This window comes from Equus quagga, chromosome 6, assembly GCF_021613505.1.
Source record: "Equus quagga isolate Etosha38 chromosome 6, UCLA_HA_Equagga_1.0, whole genome shotgun sequence".
NCBI lineage: Eukaryota > Metazoa > Chordata > Mammalia > Perissodactyla > Equidae > Equus > Equus quagga.
Genome location: NC_060272.1, coordinates 105,626,618 through 105,648,857, shown reverse-complemented (window position 1 = coordinate 105,648,857; position 22,240 = coordinate 105,626,618). Strand labels below are relative to the sequence as shown.

The 22,240-nt window shown below is 40.9% G+C and overlaps 1 protein-coding gene across 8 annotated transcripts in view; it reads left to right on the top strand.

The window, feature by feature from the left end:
* The window catches only part of LOC124240600 (histone-arginine methyltransferase CARM1-like), a 249,880-nt gene that overhangs the window by 150,775 nt on the left and 76,865 nt on the right, over window positions 1-22,240 (top strand). For all 8 annotated transcript variants that reach the window (XR_006888951.1, XM_046663693.1, XM_046663692.1 and 5 more), the window contains exon 5: window positions 11,258-11,368. Coding sequence is in view for 7 of the 8 variants with exons in the window: in XM_046663693.1 (XP_046519649.1) it covers window positions 11,258-11,368 (111 nt within the window). In the remaining variant the exon portion in view is untranslated. The remainder of the gene's footprint in view (window positions 1-11,257; window positions 11,369-22,240) is intronic.

Sequence of the window (22,240 nt, the reverse complement as noted above, 5' to 3'; positions counted from 1 at the left end):
AATGTGTATGGGGGGTGGGATGTGATAGTGAAAAACAATCTCTGCTATATATATGTCTATCTATTTGGGGTTTTTTCCCCTGTGGTTTCATTTTTCCTGTGGCTTAGGCATTGGAGGCTGTTTTAGTTTCCTAGGGCTGCTGCCACAAACAAGGTGGCTTAGAACAACAAAAATGTATTGTCTCACAGTTCTGGAGGCCAGAAGTCCAAGATACAGGTTCCATCAGGCCACGCTCCCTCTGTAGGCTCTAGAGGGGCTCCTTCCTTGCCTCATCCAGCTTCTTTGGTTGCTGGCTGTCCTTGCTGTCCCGTGACTTGTAGATGCATCGCCCCAGTGTCTGCCTCTGCTGTCATGTGTGTTCTCCCGGAACGTCTGTGTCTCTGCATGTAAAGTTCTCTCTCCTTGTAATGACACCAGTCATATTGGGCTTAGGGCCTGCCCTAATCCAGTATGACCATTATCTTAACTTGCTATGTCTGTTAAAAAAAAAAAAAAACCTATTTCCAAACAAGGTTACATTCACAGGTTCTGAGTAGGCATGAATTTTGGGGGACACTCTTCAACCCAGTAGAGAGACCAAAGTTCATGTTAGGTCATACATCACGAGAACTCATCCCTGGGATTAATTCTCTTTAATAGGGGTGAAGAGAAAGAGGTAGAAAATGGGCCTTGGCCTTAACTGATCTCTTTGGCCCCTTAAGCCCTAAGTGGCCCCTGCATGAATTTCTTGATTGTGTGTATGAAGCAGATGGCTGGTCTGTGCCAGCATTCTCCTGAGCTTGAATAGAATCTGCTCCCGAAAGGCTACGGGAGAAAGATGCCGGAGTCAGCAGAGGAAAATGCTTTCACTGGATATGAAAGCAAAGTGCAGCTTTCAAGAAGAGCCAGGAAGATGGACTAAACAATGGTCACAGACTGGTTTTTAGGGCATTTGGGACAGAGAGAGCTGGGGGCTTTAATGCAATGGATGGTTTTCTAGTCAAGATGTCCGTGCTCATAGCCCATTTCTGTAGCTTTCAAGATGGTGACATGCGACCTTAATCTTTTGGGGGTGAATTTTAAATTGAGATAAGAACACTTAACCACTTGGTGGCTGTAAGAATTTAGTGAGCTGCCAGATGCAGAGTCTCAGCACAGCATCAGAAGACTGGGGAATCTGAATTAGAAATCATCAGTGCCTCAAGGATGTGGCTTCCCCCGGCTTGTTAGGGTGGACTAAGCGATGCTTAGTCTAACAATCAACCCCAAAACCTCAGTGGTTTCAAGCCAACAGAGCTTTCTCTCTCACTCAGGTTCTGTATCCATTATGGGTTAGCTAAGGGCTGTGCTGCGTATCATTCTCACCCCTGGACCCAGCCCCTGTGTGAAACATGACTGTTCCTGTTGCAGGGTGGGAGAGACGGCAACCCACACCCCTAGTTTTTGAATCGTCCACCTGAAAAGCCACCCTTACTACTTCTGACCACACTACACAGGCCAAAGCAAGACATGTGGTCACTCCTAATTACAAGAAAAAAAGGCCAAAAGAGTGCAATTCTACCATGTGGCCATCAGGAGAACCAGAAATATTTGGTAAATGGCACAAATGGCTATCATACCAGATGCCTCTTTTGCAAAATCATTAAAGAAGGGACAGGTTGCCGAGGTGATATTTTCAGTGCATCAGCTGTGCATGGGAGGGAACTAGGAAACAAAAAGAGGGGTTTTGAAGGATTGATATTTCACTGATTTGCTTTTATTGGCTAGCTCACTAACTTCTGCCTAGTCGATTACCTACCCATTGAATACAGGGTATGTTAGAAAATTTCTAGGGTTGAATTTCTAAACCTCTCACATTTCCTCTGAGACAGTGCCATGAACGGCCAACTGGGAGCAACTTCTGACTTTGCTAAAGGCTTATTTATGTGGAAGACTCCATGTGAGAGTAACCTCTAAGGTAGATGACTTTGCTTTAATATCTGCTTTCTAGGATAAGAATGTAAGTAGATAAAGAGGATGGAGTCAGTAAGAAGCGGTTAAGTTGGACAAAACAATCTATTAATGAGCAGTTCAATGTGATGTACTAGAACCTGGCCTTTGCCAGCATTGAACCAGGAGTTGGGCTCCGATGGACTTAGAGCTTGTACCTAAATCCTCTTTTCGCTTAATTTCCTAAATCTGAGTATTGATACGGTCACTCAACTTCAGAGTGATAGCTTAGGTTTAGAATTTAGAAGTTTCAGAAGTCCAGAAAAGACAGTTTCACAGGAAAATGTTAAACATGTTGAATTTTGTCTAACTACCGCCATTTCCTTAGCGTAGTTTCCCTAAATCACAGATTGTGAGGCAAAGGCTTATGTGCTAGTACTTTACGAAAGCGTGCAATCTCAGGCACGCAGGAGTAAGAAAAGGGGGAGGAGGGAGAGCAGGTGTGAGGGATATGTTACTGAGCCGGCCGCAGCTTTATGAAAAACTGATTGCTCGGTGTTACAGGACATTTTCAAAGAGGCCATGTGAAACCATTGCACCTTCAAATGGTTCATCCAGGGGGAGAAAAGCAGAACAATTTACTCATTGGCTGCCATCCCCCATTGGTCAGTTATGCCCCTAAAGGGTATTAACTCCCTTGCACTTCAAGGGTACATATCCATGAGTGTCAAGTGGGTGCTGTAGTGCTTGCCTCATGCCTTAACAGGAACAAGGAAACTCCATGGCAGGAGGCAAAGGACAAAAGGCATGTGGCATGAGTGAGGGGGCACTGTTTTGTTGTGCCCATGAACAACAGGAGGAAGTAGAAGCAGCCACTGCAACAGGCTCCTTAGGCAGGAGTGGCTGCAGCAGCAACAGCAGCAGCAATGAAACCCAGATCAGGTTTCAAAGATCAGTGGAAGTAATTCCTAGGGCCATTCTGCTCAGAAAGCAAGGCAAGTGTTCCCTTCTGGCGTGATGCAAAAACTGAATATATTATAAACATCACCCAAGCCAGAAAACTGGGGGGTCAGTCTACATTTTTTCTTCTCTTTTCCAGTCTCCAAATCTTTTAGCTTCTATTAACTCAGCATTTTTGCAACTCTTCCATTCCCCTCTGTCCACAGCTAATTCTTAGTTTTCATTCTTATTGTATCTTAGGAATATTACAAAAGTTTTCCAATTAGTTTCTCTGCTTGGAGCATGAAGATATCTTTGGCTTCAAGTAGGAGAAAATCCTAACTCAAATTGGCTAAAACAGTCAGAGACAGTGTGACTCCAAGGTGTTTTAATTCAATTACTCTGAGAATCACGTCCAAATTTAAACATGTCCAGGAGAGAAGAGGCATCTTCTCTGTGTCTCTGTATTAGAAAGGAGGAAATCTTTCCCAGTAGCCCCCAGCAGACTTCCCCTGAGCTCTCATTAACAAAATTGTATCACATGCTCAAGCCTAAAGCCATTGCTGGCAAGAGGAATGGAGCCACCTGTGATTGCCCGAGACCAATCCAATCCCCTCCCTGGGACTGAGGATGGTTAGCCACATGAAGGAGAGTGAATACTCAATGAAGGTGAAATTCTGAGAGCAGGGAAGAAGAGACTGATGTTGGGTGGGAACCGCCAGTGTCTGCTTTGCTACCGCTGATCTTGCGCCCTCCGATCCATGCTGCCTATATGATGCTGCTGAAATGCATCCATGAAATGATTCTTCTATTGGAAACTTTTTCATGACCCTTCTTTGCTTAGGATCAAGTCCAAGGTCCTTAGTCTTGTATACAAGACCGTCTATGTTCAAGCATCTGCTAGTTTCTCCAGCCTTGGTCTTTCCATGTTTGTGTTTCAACCACACCCCCACTTCTACCTCTAACCACACATCATGCTCCCAAGGACATTTACTGTCTCCAAATGTGACTGGCTCTGTCATTCTCAGGTACGTTTGTTCATACTGCTCTCTCTTCCTGGAGTTCCTGCCCCTCCCTCCATTCAAATGGCACAACATTGACTCACCTCTCAATTTCCTAGGTCATCTCAATGAAGTCTTTCCAGACCCCCTGGTAGAGAAGACTACTCTTCCTTCATGCTGCCACTGTGTCCTTTATATAATTCCGTCATTGCCCCTGTTGCACATTGTTGTACTTCTTTCTTACCTGTCTCTTTCTCCCTACCAGATAGTTATGCTTATTCATCTTTGCGCTCCTAGCACCTAGCAGTGCTTAGCATAATGGGTAACTGGAGGCACTTAGTAGATGTCTGATGAGTGAATGAGTGCTTAAGAGTTTAGAGCTGAGTGAGCCAGTCTGAGTCTATTGGCAGCACATGAGGGGGGTTAATCGTGGGGAGATAGGCTAAGGGAGATCAACATGCTTTGGATAATAGAGGAACATAGTTGGACAACTGGTGAAAGGATAGTTAAAAGGTTGGTGATGGATTTATCTATCCTCTGCCAAAAGCCAGAATGAAACATGGGTGCTCACAAGCATTAATTCTGCGTTATTTAAACATAGGCAACCCTCTGGGTGAAAGCAAGTTGCACTACACAGCAGATATAGAGTTCTGTCTTGTGAAGAGCTACCACTGCAGAATTCTCCTGCCACAATGAAAGTGCTAATTATCTAAACAAGATTTAAGTCTAAGCTGCAAAGGCTGTAAAGGGATGTCTTCTGCAGCCCTTGAGATGATTTGGAATTTTTCTTCTCTGACAAAAGCCAAAGAGAGATGTGATGGACTGCAGGTGCTATTCCCTTATTCTGTTACTGCCTAGAAGCTGTTCGGTCCACCTGTTGGTCAATAGTTTGGATAGTGAAAGAGTTGGGGGCAATCTATGGAGGTTGGCAGCCCATGGCAGGTAACAATGACAATAAACCACGCAACACTGTGCAAGAGCATGAGGCACATGTAACTTTGGGTGGTGCCGTGGAGGCGCCTGCCGATGTAATAAAATGATGGCTGGGAGAAGCAGTGATGGCCGTGGAAGTGGACAAGTGGATAGGACACAGAATTGAGGAGTGTAAGGCATACAAAAATGTCAGTTGGGGTGCTGCAATTCAGAGCTGCCATTGATCTGCTCAAGTGAATAAGAAAGAATGACTAAATAATAACTGGCATCACTGAGGAATTGATTGTAGGATAATCAGGACCTCAATATTGGAAGACAATTATAAAAATGCTGGAGCGAAGAAGAAGGTTAAATGTGGGCAATATTACTGTAGCCTGAACAATAAAAAGAGAAACTTAGAACTGAAAATAAAGGGAGTGGCTAAGACCATACACTTTGAATTAGATAAATTTGTTTTTTTAATCTCGTCTTTTATTAAGTGCATGACTTCAATTCCATCTGATTCTCAGCCTCTTTATCTACAACGTGGAGAAAATACGAGTAGTCATATTATAGAGTTGTCATCATAAGTAGATAAGGCAGTCCTACAAAGTACTAACCAGGCAGAGCACACAATAACTGTAAAACAAATGGTACAGATGTACTTTATTTTTACTCTATTATTCAAGGGAAGTTTTGTTTCATCTTTCATAAGGACCTGGATATTCCCTGTTACTTTTAACCGAGTAAATCCAAATAAAGAGCTCCCACTTGGAGCTTTGTTAGCCCTGTCTGAACATTTTGCAGGATTTCTTTGCCCAGGAAACCACAAGAGCACATAATTAAAATGATCTGTACAAGTGAAATGATGACCCTACCTTTTTAATCATTTTTAAACTTAACTTTATTTACAAATAAATTCATGGAACTTTTGGTCACTGTTACAAGGACCAATTGTTGACTTTTCCCTTTTAGTCCTGGCAGAAATTTCAGCCCATTTTTCTGGTGCTGCCCCATGTAAGCCCCAAATTAGCCATGTCTACAGTTACTGCCTATGTATCCAGGGGCAGCTGAGGATGAATTCTTTCTCTAGAGGAAAATTGTGCACAAGCACTTACTGGATTGTAATGTAATGATAATATGGCAGTGTCAGAAGAAGGTCATCCTTTGAAGGATGCTTAAGATCACTAGATTGGAGTGGACGTGTTAGCTGGTAGAAGGTGCTTTCTCAGGGAGCTAACAGATTTCTACCATATTTTCTGGATCACGAATCTGTTTCCTATTTGTGGTAGTAAGACATATTTTTATTTATTCAGTTTGTTCAACAAAGATTTAGTGAGTGTCTCTACCATGTGCCAAACCCTGTGCTATATGAGGGTTTCAATAGTGAGCAGGAGACAGATGGGGGTCTCTCCCTTAGAGAAACTTACAACCCAGGGGAGGGAGCAGACACTAACCAAATAATCACTCACTGAATGAAAAATTACAATTGTGATGAGTGTTAGGAAGGAAGAGTATGAGGAAGTGATGATAAGAAAGCATACAAGAGAAGGACTTTGTTTAGTCCAGGAGGGGAGCAAAGATTAGGGAAGTCTTCCCTGATGGAGAGTTGTTTGGGATCTGAAGGACGAGTTGATATATCAGCCAGGGTCCCTGCAGGAGAGAGATGGTACACCCAACAGGGTGTTTTAGGAGAGTTAAATAACAGGACTATTTACCAAGATGTGGGCAAAGTTAAGGGAACCAACATGGATGGTGAAGCATGCTGGCACTAGCAAGAGTGGGGACCTGTTAACACCCTAGGCCTAAAGGGGCAAAGGGAAGGAGTGGTTACTGGAAACCTGGGAGAATGGTCACAGCTGTAGGAGATGGAGGCCCAACAAGAGCTGTGGCTTTTGGTAGAGGGGACACAACCAATCTGTGGAGACCCAGGAAGGAGGAAGCCAGGAGAATAAACCATCTGTCCTCACTCCCTCTGACCTCCTGTTGTCTTTTCTCTTCACTGATCCCAACTAGAATCCAATGGCAAGGAAGCCCATTGATACAGTCCACATAGGTCAGTCTCCTCACAAATAGCACTATGGAGAAGAGTGGAGAAGAGATCTGGAGGAGCAAATAGAAAAGATCTAGTGCAATGGGCATTGGGTAGGTAAAAAAATAATTACCATAGACTGATATCATCAAGTGTACAGTGGGGAGTACCCCAAGAAGAGGAAGCAGTATATACATATATACTAAGGCCCTGTGGCAGAAAGGAGCATGGAACTTTCCAAGGAGGTCTATGTAAGGGCAGAAAGCTACCTCAAATAGTCAGAAGAGTGACCCAAGGGACATGTTCAGATCACAGACAAAGAGGAGGGTCAGAGATCATGAAAAGAGACAGAGTATAAAGGGTCAGGTCTGTGAGGTGACTTGGAGGCCAAGAAATAATAGGCCAGAAAGCAGAAGACAGGGTTGGGTGAAGCAGTTCAGGATATAAGTCTTGAGTAAGGCAAGGGCATCTTGAGCTCGTCCTTTCTGAGTGCCAGCTTTGTGATGCAAGAACACTCCCAGAGTCCAAATGGCTGGCAAAAATCATAAGCCTTTTTCAGAGTTATTTCAAGGTGATGTTGGAATTAGGAGACTACCATGTTGAGTCATCCCATTTTGTCATTTAGTAAATAAATACTAATTATGGTTTTTATATTTCCCACTGTGCTAGGTGCTGAGAGATAAATGATGTAATTCTTGTCTTTGAGGAGCTCATAGGCTATGCAGAGAAGATAAACATGGAAAGACCTGCTTGCAATATCCTGTAATAAGTGCTGTTAGAGGGCTGTGTACCAGGTGCCAGAGAGCCCAACCTAGACTGACTGTCTGGGGAAGTCAGGGGAAGTGCCCCTGAGTTGTGATATCTGAGCTGGGTCTTGAGTTTACCAGGGAAAAAATGAGAGGAGGGATTTCACCCTAGGGAAATGTGTTGGTCAGTGTATGCCAACTACTAAAACAAATGATCCCTAAATCTCAGTGGTTTAACATAATAAAATTTATTTCTTGCTCATGCTATGTCCAGTATTTTCTCAGTGGCTCTTCCCAAAGTGGTGACCTAGGGATTCAGTGTCTTTTCACCTTTACTGGGTGGTTTCCGGTGCCACTGCATAAGGATCAGAGAGTATGTGGAAGGTACCCTAGACCCTGAACCACCGTAACACGGAAGCAACTCCCATTACTTCCTCTCATATTCTATTGGCCAGAACTAGTCACGTGACCGTCTGCCGATGCAAGGGGGTGGGGCAGTGTAGTCCTGGCTGGGCAACTACTTCCCAACAACTCTGCTCTGAGAGGGCATGAACCTTTGCTAGGCTGTTACCTGCCTCTCCCACAAAGGATTGCACATGAGGGAGCCTTAGAATCAAGGAAAGGGACACGGTTGCTGAGCCCAGGGTCTATGGGAGGAAGGTAGATGAGAATTACAGAAAAAGAGGACAGAAAAGTCAGTCATTGCCAGACTGCTCAGGCCCAGGGACAACATACCCCAGAGACCAAGCCTTTTCCTCTAGCTGTCTGGAACCATTGAAGGTGTTTTCTCAGGGTGTGATATGATCAGATGTACATCTCCTCACAGTCCACCCTTTCCTCTCGTTCTTTGCTACACAAAGAGGGCCATGATGATGCAGAGAGCTGAGCGCTGGATTCTCATCCCAGCGATGCCACTTACCAGCCATGTCACCTTGATTGGAAACAGTCTCTCCAAGCCTCAGTTTCCTTATCAATAAAATGGGGAGCAAACTATGTACTCTCCATCCCAGGGAGGCATGAAGATCAGGAAGACAGCATCAGAGGAACAGGCTTTGGAAACTATAAACTGCTTTACAGATACAAGGGGATTTTTATTACTCTCTTTGCGTCTGTCTGAGGGGAGATATTTTTTCCTAGGGCGTGAACGTATAACTTCATGTCTGCCAAGGTCCTCAAAGATACCCAGTTCTGTGACGGTCTACTAAGGGTGGAATAAAAAATGAGCTCAATATAATCTTCTGTGAGAACAAGAAAATATGATTAGAGGTAGCTCCAAGGCTTCCAGAGGTGCCATGGAGGAAAGTGTAACAGAGTTATCTGTGTTAATGTCCTCTCTTCTCCTAGTCTTGGAAATCCCAGCTGGAAAGGGCTGAGGTCGTCTGTTTCTATTAGGGCTAAATATTTGCTTTGACTGTTGGCTTTTCACCAGAGAGTTTATTCTCTGCCCTCCACAGCTCTGTTTCCAACGTTGCGTGACTTATGTAGCTAAGGCAAAATGTCCCTCCCCCTCCACACCCTCCCCTACTGGCCCCAGACTGAAAATTCACTTGTTAACTTTTGAAATATACACATAAGCAGGAGGCAGATGGCATTATCTGGATAATGCTAGCAAAAGATTGGATTCTCTTTCAAGGTCTATGCTCTGTTTTGAAATAGCCAAATGAGTAAGGTTATTTTGGCTTGAAATTAGATATTGAAATAAGGCATTTGGAAAATGGCCTCAGTTTGTAAATTTTTACCTCTTCTCTGGACATGGTCCGGGTCTATCAAGGCATTTTCCTATCAAATAGACTAATTTGGCACAAGTTTAACCACATCAGGCTCCCTCCTGTCTCTGTCTCTTTTCTCTTTCTCCCTATTCCCTTTCTCCTCTGTGTATCTCCTAGTGGGAAAACATTTGCTTGGTTTTTAGTCTGCAGGAAACACTGCCCTAGGATGTATTTCACGACACCCTCATAAAAGAGACACAGAGCTCCATTCACGCATTTCTAGGGCACTTGTTATCAGAGCAAGCAGGTGCAATTTCCATTGTCTCTTAATTTTGCGTACATGTTTTGGACTGAACGTGGAATCTACGGTGTTATATTTTCAATTGAAGAGGGCTCCAGAAAGCTTCTTTTGGATGTGGTACATCTTTTAAGGGGCCATGGATTACGCTCTCCAGTTTAATGGCCTCCACTCCCAAATCAGCACTCATGGACGTTCTTGCAATGGACCAGGGCCGTGTGAAGATGCTGTATTTCCTAGGGAGAATGAAGAGAAGTGAATATTGGTATTTCTAAAATACCAATTTTAGTCAGCAAATTCCCGACAGCAAATTCCAGAGACCGGATGACATTTTAATTTGGTAATGTTCCTAATTACCTAAACCCCAGGAAACCATATGGAATACAGCCACAGCTCTAGAATTAATATAAGTGAGCGCTGTGAACCCATTACTAACAGCATGTTCTCCTAGAATAATGGCACAGTATCTGTGTCAGCACGCTGTGATATTGCAGTTAAAACACACACACAAGCACAATCTCTTGAAATTTCCTATTTTTTGGAAAATTTTTCCTGCTATCAAAGTAAAAAAAAGCAAAAAAATTTCTTACGAAAAGTAATGCTTTGTTTCCTTGTCAAACATTGCCTGTCGATTGGTATTGCTGTGTTAAAATGTGAGGTTTATAAAGATGAACTTAAGCAAGCAATGCGTGATTTTATGGAACATGAGCTTGGAAGGCAGAAGCGTCCAGTTTCAACTGCCTACTTCCTGCTAGGTGAACTCAGGCTGTTTGTTCAACGGGTCTGATTTTCAGTTCTGTCGTCTATGAAGTGGGCATAATAATGGTATCTACTCATAGGTTTATTTGAGGACTTAGGCAAAATGCCTTGCTCAAAGCTAGTGCTAAAAGATGCTAAGAATAAAAGTCACTGATGAGACAGAAATACAGGAACCTGGAATTTCAACGATAAGCCTGAGATTCAGGCCTCAACTGCAGCAGTGTTTGGGGAGAGGGGCCCAATACCGTACCATCCACCTCTTCCCTCTCAGCATGTGGGTCCAGGTGTTGGCCTGTCTGTGCCAGTGGATGGTGGTTTTCTTGATTGAAGTCCCATGTCTGAACACAGAGAATAGGAGAAAAGTTTCTGTGAATTCCATCTGTCCACTGCCTTAATACTCCCCTACCCTCCATATAAACCTCCCCAACTTTGAAGGGGGTCTGGAAAAAACCCACATACCTCACTTTTGGATTTTTGAAAACTTTATCTTCAGTTATTTCTGAATATATATACATAATTATATATGTATATATATATAATTCTAAAAATTATTTGAGACGGTTTTCATTTTGTTCATGCTGACAGTGTCATTCATGACACTCTAGTGTTTTTTTTTTTTTGGCCCCAAACATCCTAAAAGCAATCCAGGTTACAAAGAAACTATAATAATAATAGCAACAATTTGAAAACCACCAATTACGTGCCAAGTGCTTTGTATACACTTCATATTACTTCATCCCTACAGCAAACCTTAAAAAGTAGATATTATTAGCCCCATTTAAAATACGAGAAACAGGAATCTCACAGAGATTTGTGACTTGGCCAAGGTAAGACCACGTGTAAATATCCACGTTGGTACTTAAGTCTGATCTCAATGCCCAAAGTTGGCCTGGTGCCCCCACCCAAGCACCTGTTTGAGTTTTTCACCCCTCTTTTGTCTTCTTTCCTTCCAGATTGTTCTGGATGTTGGCTGTGGTTCAGGAATACTGTCATTTTTTGCTGTACAGGCCGGAGCTAGGAGAGTGTATGCAGTTGAAGCCAGTTCAGTAGCACAATATGCTGAGGTAAGTGGTTGTATTTTTACGGCAGCTACTACCTAGGTCTTCAGTAAACTTCAGGGGGCTGAATGATGGACTCATCCAGATGGGTCATTTGGAAGAATTTTTTTCTACCAGTCTGATTTTTTTTCCTGTTGGGATGTTCCTGCTGAAAGAGCCCGATCTCACTGTAGTAACTGATATGAAAACGATTATAAAAATGTTCATGATATTGAAAATAGAGCTTCCTTCCTCCTCATCCACGGGCAGGTGGGCCTTGGGGAGATGGATGTTTTCTTATCAGTAATGACCTACCAAGGGGAGGAGTCAGATTTCCTGGATCTAGGTTTATTTTTTTCTCAAGTACTGTACTGACAATAGCCGCACCATTCACTTTAAATTTTACTTTTGGTTTAAGGGGCTGTTGCTACGTGGTTGTAGTTGGAGGAGCATAGACAAGTGTGTGTGTTTCAAGGAGCGTTTTCAGATTTCAGGTTTTGATTGGAGGACCAGGAGATGCTTTGTTTTAAATATAGTGCTCTATTATCATGATGAAATGTGTACAAATATTAGAGAATAAATTAAAGTAGGAGTCAGGTAATCATGGCTTTCAGTAATATTTGGATATAATAATAACCCAATCAAGCTGCAGGGATGGGATGCACGTGTGCACGTGCATGAAGAGGCTAATGTGCTTGTCATTCACACCTGGAGGAGGCCTGAATTTTAATGAGGGATAGGGTGACAGATAGAGAGGAAAGCTTGGCTGCTGCTTTGGATGAACATCATGAAACTTTCCTCCAACCTGGGACAACTGTTAGCTGACAGCTCTGGTTGGTTTTGGATTGGCGAGCAAAGAGGGACCAGAGACAAGTAGACCAGTCAGTGTGGCATGTTTAGAAGGAAAGACTGCCAGGACCTTATGGCTGGCATGTTTTTGCACTCTTATTTTCTTCTTCCTACAAGTCTTGGATAAAATATTTTTTGTCATTTGCTTCTTCACCAACTCTTAAAAGTTGTTTTTATTAAATATTGGGTGCACACAAAAGAATATTTGAAAAATGTATACAGTGTAAAGAATAACAATATAATGAATGTATGCCTGCTACGTCTTTTAAGAAATAGGCCATTAGCATTTCCATTAAAGATCCATATGTCTTATCCTGATCACCTCTCCTTTCTGCGCTAAACATAGGTAACTGCTATCTTGAATTTTTGCTTATCTTTCTTTTATTCTTCTTCATAGTTTTACCACATATGTTTCTATCTCTAAAAATGAATCCTTTATGAACTTTCAGTAAATAGGATCATAATATGTGTATTCTTCTATAATTTGCTTTTTTCACCCAACATTATGTTCCTGAGGGTCATTTTCTTGTTGCATACAGCTGTTTATTCATCTTCAATGCTGGATAGTGTTCTGTTGTATGAAAAACCTCAAGTTGTTAGTCCACTGCACTGTTGGCAGACTTTGGATGGCTTCCATTATAAAAGTATTGTTATGAATATTCTTGCACACACTCCTCATTGCATCTTTGCTAGAGTTTCTCAGGCTACACCCAACAGTAGAATTGTTGGGTCATAGGCCATGCATACTTTCAACTCTGGTCTGAAATGCCAAGTTGTTTTCCAAAGTGGTTGTTCCAATTTTTACTCATTCTAGTAGTAAATAAGAGTGCCATTGTTCTACAACTTTGTCAGCACTCGATATTGTCAGGTTTTGGAATTTTTGCCAATCTGTTGTTTATGACATATTTGTGGTTTTAATTTGTATTTCCCGCTTACTAATGACTTTGAGCATCTTTGCAAAGTGTTTTGGCTGTTTGTGCTTTCTCTCCCATGGAATGCCTCTTCAAGTTTTTTGACAATTTTTCTTTTGAATTGTTTTTCTAATTCTAATTTATTTGTAAGAATGATTTATTTGTTCTGGATATTAATCCTATTCAGTTATACTTGTGGAAAATATCTTCTCCCAGTTTGTACCTCACCTTTTCTCTTTCTTTATGATACTAGTAAACTTTAAATATGGAATTCTAAATAGGAAAAGAGAAGAGGAGAATATAAACTTACAGAGAGAGAATGCCATGATAAAAATTTTAATAGATCTTAAAATACATTCTTAAGGATGAGGAGTTGAGGGTAAGACTTTGTCTCAGATGCTGCTCATTCATTTAAACATGTCTTCATTCAGTTGGTATCCCAAGTTCTGTTTGCTGGTGAATATAGGAGAAACAGTAATGATTAAGATCTCTTCCTGTATTCAAAGAGCTTCTATTCTAATAAGAGATTGATCCTGTGGTCTCTTGTATCAGACACCCCCCTCCCCAAAAAGTAGCATAAATAGTCAGTGACATCAGCATCATGGTGGAGTGAGGTCTCTCAGAAATCTTTCCCCTCCAATAAACAACAACAACAAAAATCCATGATCCAACAGAGGACACCCAAACACAACAAAAAAAATGTTGGAATAACCCATGCAGCCATAGATGGAGGGCAAAGAGACTAGAGCCCCCCTTGGAGAAGGTGGAATAGGGTAAGAGAAATCTTTGCTCCCTCTCCTTAAAGACTGTGATCCAGGACCACCGGATGCCTCTGAGAGGGAAGGAACAGGGGAGGGGATCTTCGTTTGTGGGAACATCAAGGACTCCCAAGAGACCTTGCAGCCTAGACAGAAGCCCTCTACTGGGGCAAAAGCTTTCATGGGGGATGACCTTATCAAGCCAACACCCCAGGAGAGCAGAGGGAGAAAACCCCAAGAGCATGCAGGAGAAGGCACCCCTCCCCCCACCCGCTCAGTGCTGCTCCAGCCCCTGGGATTTTGACTGAAAGCAGAGGGCTCAGAATATATGGCTCTTTACCCCCACCCAGTGGTGATATGCAGTAACTGCAACCAAATAACACCAGGATGCGAAAGAACAGAACTCCCTCTAGCAATGTCAAACACTATATTAGATCTCCAGATCAGAGAGAACATGACTAGTATCCAGAAATAAGTCCTGAGGATGCAGAAATGTGTAATCTAAATAACAAGGAATTCAAAACAGCTATCATCAGAAAACTCAATGAGGTAAAAGACAATGTAGGGAAACAATTCAATGAGTTCAGGAGCTACTTCACAAAAGAGATTGAAACTATAAAGAAGAATCAAGCAGAAATATTAGAGATGAAAGACACAATGGAAGAAATACAACAAAATATGGATTCCCTGAATGCTCTAGCAGACACCATAGAGGAGGATATCATCATAATCGAAGATAGACATGTTGAAATGCTCCAGAGAGAGAAGGAGAGAAAACTAAGACTAAAAAGAAATGAAGAAAGTCTCTGATAACTATCCGACCCAATTAGGAAATGCAACATAAGAGCTATAGGTATTCAAGAAGGTGAGGAGAAGGAGAATGGAGTAGAAAGCTTGTTCAAAGAAATACTAGCAGAGAACTTCCCAAACCTACAGAAGGAAATCCATGTGGAAGAGGCTGCCAGAACTCCTAAATATGTCAATGTAAAAAGACCTACTGCAAGGCGTATAGTAGTGAAACTGGAAAAACTGAATGACAAAGAAAGAATACTAAGGGCAGCAAGGCAGAAGAAAATAACCTACAAAGTAACCCCTATCAGTCTTTCAGCAGATTTCTCTGCAGAAACCTTATAGGCTAGGAGAGACGGAATGACATATTCAAATCATTGAAGAACAAAAACTTTCAGCCAAGAATACTCTATTCAATGAAAATGTCCTTCAGATATGATAGCAAAATAAAAACTTTCCCAGTCAAACATAAGCTAAGGGAGTTGGTAGCCATGAGCCCCACCCCCAACAAGAAATCCTCCAGAAGGCCCTCATACATAAGAAAAAAAAGGGAGAAAGGAGTTACAAAGCTACAGAGTAAGGAGTTAAATAGGTAGACAGCATCAGAACAGGCTAGCAAATACTCAAATATAGCATTAAAGATGAAGGGAAGGAAAACACCAAAAACAAAGATAATCTTGTCGTTTTAACTACAAACTCATAACACAAGGTGGAATAAGATGTGAGAAAAACAACTTAGGAAGGGAAGAGGAAAGGGACTGAATCAGTTTAGTCTAAGCAAATTAGAGGCCATCAGAAAAGGCACTACCTTATCCACGAGATCTTGAATACAAACCTCAGGATAACCACTAAACAAAAAAGCAGAAAAGAGACACAAATAATAACTAAGGAGAAAATAAAGAAACACAACATAAAAAACTACATGACTCTACTGGTAGACCAAAATACACAGGGTGAGAAACAAAGGAAATTCAGGAGAACCAGAAAATGAGTGATAAAATGGCAGCACTAAGCCCTCATATATCAATAATCACCCTAAACATAAGTGGATTGAATTCTCCAATAAAAAGACACAGTGGTGAGATGGATTAAAGAACAAGACCCAACAATATGCTGCCTCCAGGAAACACATCTCAGATGCAATGACAAACACAGGCTCAGAGTGAAGGCGTGGAAGATGATACTCCAACCTAAAGACAAACAAAAAAAAATGCAGGTTTTGGGATACTTATATCAGACAAAGTAGACTTCAGGATACAACAAGTAAAGAGAGACAAAGAGGGGCAGTGTATAATGATGAAAGGAACATTCCATCAAGAAGAAATAACACATAAATATCTATGTACCCAACACAGGAGCACCCAAGTACATCAAGCAACTATTAACAAACCTAAAAGAAGACATTCATAATAACACAATAATAGGAGATCCCAACATTCCACTCACATCAATGGACAGATCATCTAGACAGAAAATCAGCAAGAAAACAGTGGAATTAAATGAAAAGCTAGACCAGATGGACTTAATAGACATATATACAACACTCCATCCAAAAACAGGAGAATACACATTCTTCTCAAGTGTGCATGGAACATTCTCAAGAATACACCATATGTTGGGAAACAAGGCAAGCCTCAATAAATTTAAGAAGATTGAAATAATAACAAGTTTCTTTTCTGATCATAATGCTATAAAGCTAGAAATTAATTACAAGATAAAAGCAGAGAAAAGGACAAAGATATGGAGACTAAATAACATACTATTGAACAGCCAATGGATCATTAAAGAAATTAAAAAGAGAAATCAAAAAATATCTGGAAACAAATGAAAATGAAAATGTACCATACCAACTCATATGGGATGCAGCAAAAGCCATATTAAGAGGGAAATTCATTGTAATGCAGGCTCACCTTAACAAACAAGAAAAAACCCAAATAAGCAATCTCAAATGACATCTAACTGAATTAGAAAAAGAAGAACAAACAAAGCCCAAAGTCAGCAGAAGGAGAGAAATAATAAAAATCAGAGCAGAAGTAAATGCTAATGACACAAAAAAGGCAGTAGAAAGGATCAATGAAACAAACAGCTGGTTCTTTGAGAAGATAAATAAAATAAACAAACCCCTAGCCAGACTTACAAAGAAAAAGGAGAGAAAGCTCAGATAAATAAAATAGAAATGAAAGAGGAGAGATAACAATGGATACAACAGAAATACAATGGATTATAAAAGAATACTATGAAAAACTATATGCCAACAAAATGTACAATCTAGAGGAAAGGGATAGACTCTTAGACTCTTAGAACCTCCCAAAGCTGAATCAAGAAGAAATAGAGAATCTGAATAGACCAATCACAAGGAAAGAGATTGAAACAGTAATCAAAAGTATCCCAAAGAATAAAAGTCCATGACCAGATGGCTTTCCTGGGGAATCTACCAAACTTTCAGAGAGGATTTAATACCTATCCTTCTCAAGCTATTCCAAAAAATTAGGGAAGATTGAATGCTTCCTAACACTTTCTACAAGGCCAACATCACTCTGATACCACAGCCTGACGAGGACAACACAAAAAAGGAAAATGACAGGCCAATATCACTGATGAACATAGATGCAAAAATCCTCAACAAAATATTGGTAATCCAAATACAGCAATACATCAAAAAGATCATACATCATGATCAAGTGGGATTTATTCCAGGGACACAGGGATGGTTCAACATCTGCAAATCAATCAATGTGATGCAACACATCAACAAACTGAGGAATAAAAACCACATGATCATCTCAATAGATGCAGAGAAAGCATTTGACAAGATCTAACAGCCATTTATGATAAAAACTCTTAACAAAATGGTGATAGAAGGAAATTACCTCAACATAATAAAGGCCGTATATGACAAACCCACAAAAAACATCATACTCAACAGGGAAAAACTGAATGCCATCCCTTTGAGAACAGGAACAAGACAAGGATGCCCTCTGTCACCACTCTTAGTCAACACAGTACTGGAGGTTTTGGCCAAAGCAATTATGCAAGACAAAGGAACAAAAGGAATCCAAATAGGTAGTGAAGAAGTGAAACTCACTTTTTGCAGACGACATGATCTTACATATAAAAAACCCTAAAGAATCCATTGGAAAACCATTCGAAATAATTAACAACTACAGTAAAGTTGTGGGGTACAAAATCAACTAACAAAAATCAGTTGTATTTCTGTACTCTAATAACGAGCTTACAGAATGAGAACAATTCCATTTGCAATTGCAAAAAAAAGAATAAAGTACCTAGATATAAATTTAACTAAGGAGGCAAAGGACTTATACAATGAAAACTATAAGACATTGTTGAAAGAAATAGATAATGACATAAAGAGATGGAAAGAGATTCCATGCAAATGGATTGGAAGAATAAACATAGTTAAAATGTCCATGCTACTCAAAGCAATCTACAGATTCAGTGGAATCCCAATCAGAATCCCAATGATGCTCTTCCCAGAAATAGAGCAAAGAATCCTAAAATTCATGTGGGGCAACCAAAGACCCCAAATTGCTACAGCAATACTAAGAAAAAAGAACAAAGCCGGAGGCATCACAGTCTCTGACTTCAAAATGTTCTACAGTCATAGTGATCAAAGCAGCATGGTACTGGTACAAAAACAGGCACACAGATCAATGGAACAGAATTGATAGCCCAAAAATAAAACCGCACATATACGGACAGCTCATCTTCGACAAAGGTGCCAAGAGTATACAATGGAGAAAAGACAGTCTCTTCAATAAATGGTGTTGGGAAAACTGGACAGCCACATGCAAAAGAATGATAGTAGACCATTATCTCATGCCATACACAAAAATAAACTCAAAGTGGATCAAAGACTTGACGATAAATCCTGAAACCATAAAACTTCTGGAAGACAATATAGGTAGTATACTCTGTGACATTGAACTTAAAAGGATCTTTTTGAATACCATGTCTTCGCAGACAAGGGAAACAAAAGAAAAAATAAACAAGTGGGAGTTCATCAGACTAAAGAGCTTCTGCAAGGCAAAAGAAACTAGGATCAAAACCAAAAGACAACACACCAATTTGGAGAAAATGTTTGCAAATCATATATCCGATAAGGGGTTAATCTCCATAATATATAAGGAACTCACACAACTGAACAACAAAAAAACAAACACCCTGATCAAAAAATGGGCAGAGGATATGAACAGACATTTTTCCAAAGAAGATATACAGATGGCCAATAAACACATGAAAAGATGTTCAACATCACTAATCATCAGGGAAATGCAAATCAAAACCACACTAAGATACCACCTTATGCCAGTTAAAATGCTATAATCACTAAAACTAAAAATAGCAAATGTTGGAGAAGATGTGGAGAAAAGGGAACCCTCATACACTGCTTATGGGAATGCAAACTGATGCAGCCGCTATGGAAAACAGTATGAAGGTTCCTCAAAAAACTAAAAATAGAAGTACATTATGACCCAGCTATCCTACTACTGGGTATCTACCCAAACAACTTGAAATCAACAATCCAAAGTAACATATGTACCCCTATGTTCATCACAGCACTATTCACAATAGCCAAGATGTAGAAACTATCCAAGTACCCATCGACTGATGATTGGATAAAGATGTGGTGTGTATACACACACACACACAATGGAATACTACTCAGCCAGAAAAAAGACAAATTCATCCCATTTGCAACAACATGGAAAGACCTGGAGGGAATTATGCTTAGCAAAATAAGCCAGACTGAGAAAGACAAACACCAGATGATTTCACTCGTATGTGGAATATAAACAAGCACGTGGACAAAGAAAACAGTTCAGTGGTTACCAGGGGAAGGGGGCTGGGGGGTGGACACAGGGGGTGAAGGGGAGGACCTATGTGGTGACAGACAGGAAGTAATGCACAACTGAAATTTCACAATGATGTAAACTATTTTCAACCCCACCCAAAAGTAATAAATAATTTAGAGATTTTTTTCTCATATAGTTTGTTTTCTCACATATTTTTAAGGTGGTTTGAAACACATTAGATAGTTATTTTTAAAACCTTAAAAACCTAATACCCTTGGTTATAGTATTTTAAGTGGAGAGAGGAAGAAATTAGCTAGAGGTAGTCTTGTACTTCCTAGCCACAGTCCTCTCTCCATCCCCAGCATAAAATCTCAGTAATCACCAGCACACCATGGGAGGAGTCATTCTAGAACCATCTGTGTGATTGGTTTCTCCAAGAGAATTCTCGTCTTGATTAAACACATCAGCAGGATTGTTGCCTTCTCGCAGAGTGGGGCTACTGCCATGGACGCTTCCACCCAGAGGGTGGCTGCCATATAATTATAAGGGTTTCTAGCAAAAAACCGATACAGAGAAGAAGAAAAGGGAAAGAACTTAAAATTGTAAAACTTTTTAAAGTATTTAAAACTATTCAACTATTTAAAACTTGGAAATAATTTCAAACTTATAGATAAGTTATAAAAGTAAAAATAGTTTGAAAGCTACCCAAATTCTCTTTACCTAGACTCACTCATCGTTCACATTTTACCCCATTTGCTTTATCATATACTCTTGCTCCTCTCTCACCACACACACACACACACACACATACAAATATGTACACCCACATATATGTACCCATATAGGTACCCGAGGCCTGGGTTCATTTTTGGTGAGGGAACCACACTACCCATCTATTGGTCGTCACACTGTGGCAGCTGCATGTTACTGTGATGCTGAAAGCTATGCCACCAGTATTTCAAACACCAGCAGGGTCACCCATGGTGGACAGCTTTCACTGGAGCTTCCAGATTAAGGCAAACTAGGAAGAAGGACCTGGTCACCTACTTCTGAAAAAATTGGCCATGAAAACCCAGTGAATAGCGGAGCATTGTTTGATACAGTGCTGGAAGGTGAGAGGATGGCACAAAAAGACCGGGCAGGGCTCTGCACTGCTGTATGCAGGGTCACTAGGAGTTGTAATCAACTGAGGGCACTAACAACTACAAACGTACGTGTAGATAAAGACACATACACACACACACTTTTTCCTATAGGCCAGTTATATACATCACAGCCCTTTATCCTTAAGCATTTCAGTGTGTATTTCCTAAGAACGAGACTATTCTCTTATATAAGAAAAAAAGAACTTTGAGGTCATTGTAAAGAAGCTGTGCAATGACTCATCCATTGAGTCTTTGGATGTTGCTGATCCAAAGGTGTTGGGGAGGCCCCAGCATGAGCAGACAGACGACCATGGGTAGTTAAATCGAGAACAGTCTGTTCTTAACTGTCTCTTTTCTTGCATGGTATTGCCAGGGAGCCTTGATTTTTAAAGCATTAAACCCAATGTTCTAATGAATTCTGAAGCACCGTAGTTTTATTTTATCTTTGGTTGTAGCTTCTGTACAGGATTTTTGTGTTTCCTTAATCTTTCTTTTCTGTGTACAGCTGGGGTAGGGGGCTTTCCAAATGCTGTGGGGACTGCAAGGAGTCCTTGAAATGTCCAAGCCCTAACCCTGCATCTCGCCTCCCCTGCATGGGGCCCAAAGGACAGGCTGGTGAAAAATACATTCAGAGCCAAGGAGGATTAGAATCTTCTCATAGGACAGATTTAACATCAGCCTTGTCCCTCCTGAGGAAAACTGTGGCTCTTGCTGTGGGTGTCATGAAATGCTCCCTCTGGGCTAGGCCCTTTCACCCTTGCAGAGGACAATCTGTACCAGCTCTTGGTTTCTTCTTCTTACACTGACAGTCATCTGTACAATTTGTGCGTGGCAAAATGCAAGTGTGAACAGCACACAAAAGATTTTCACTCTAAGAATAGGTTTTTATAGCAGCTCAGCACACAGTGCATGGTTTTCCTTTCGACCTTTTCATTATTTGGTAATTGAACCAGCAGACATTTAATTCTTTCCTCTGGAGTCTTCATTAAATTGCTCGGAAAAGGTAAAATTGCAACAAGAAAGAAAAATGTACAAATTTAACTACCATCGCCTGTCCCTGGATTCTTCTCCTCACGCCAGGCTTCTGGGCTTTAAGTAAACAGAATATTTTCCAATTGCCTTGAATTCAATTTCAGTTGCATTCAGTGGCTCAAGCTGATTTTGTAAGGGCTGACCTCAGATGGCAAGATGATGCAAATGACTCCTTGTCTGGAGGGCATGCACCTTGTCTCATTTTTTGCAAGATGGTCATGAACTTGCCCAGGTGCAGCCATATGCTCTCACCCTGGGCCCCATCTGACATTTCTGGGTCAGTAATAAGAGATCATCTTTGTCCAAGGAAGAGGGCAGAACTAAAGGTCTCCCATGGGTTCCCAGCCTGTGCACCTGCACACCTCAAAGTGGCAGCTATCTCTCACTCTCTTTTTCCTTTCTTATATATGAAACATAAAGCTAAAGTCCCCACATCAGACAGACCAAATGAAAAAGAAACAGGCATTACTCAAATTTATATACATATACACTCAGGGAGGGGGGTATTCCTTAATTTAAAGTTGAACACAAACACATGTCATGTCTCTCCATCTAGATAATAAATTCCTTGGAGGGCCAGGAGAATAAAAGAGTATGAGGA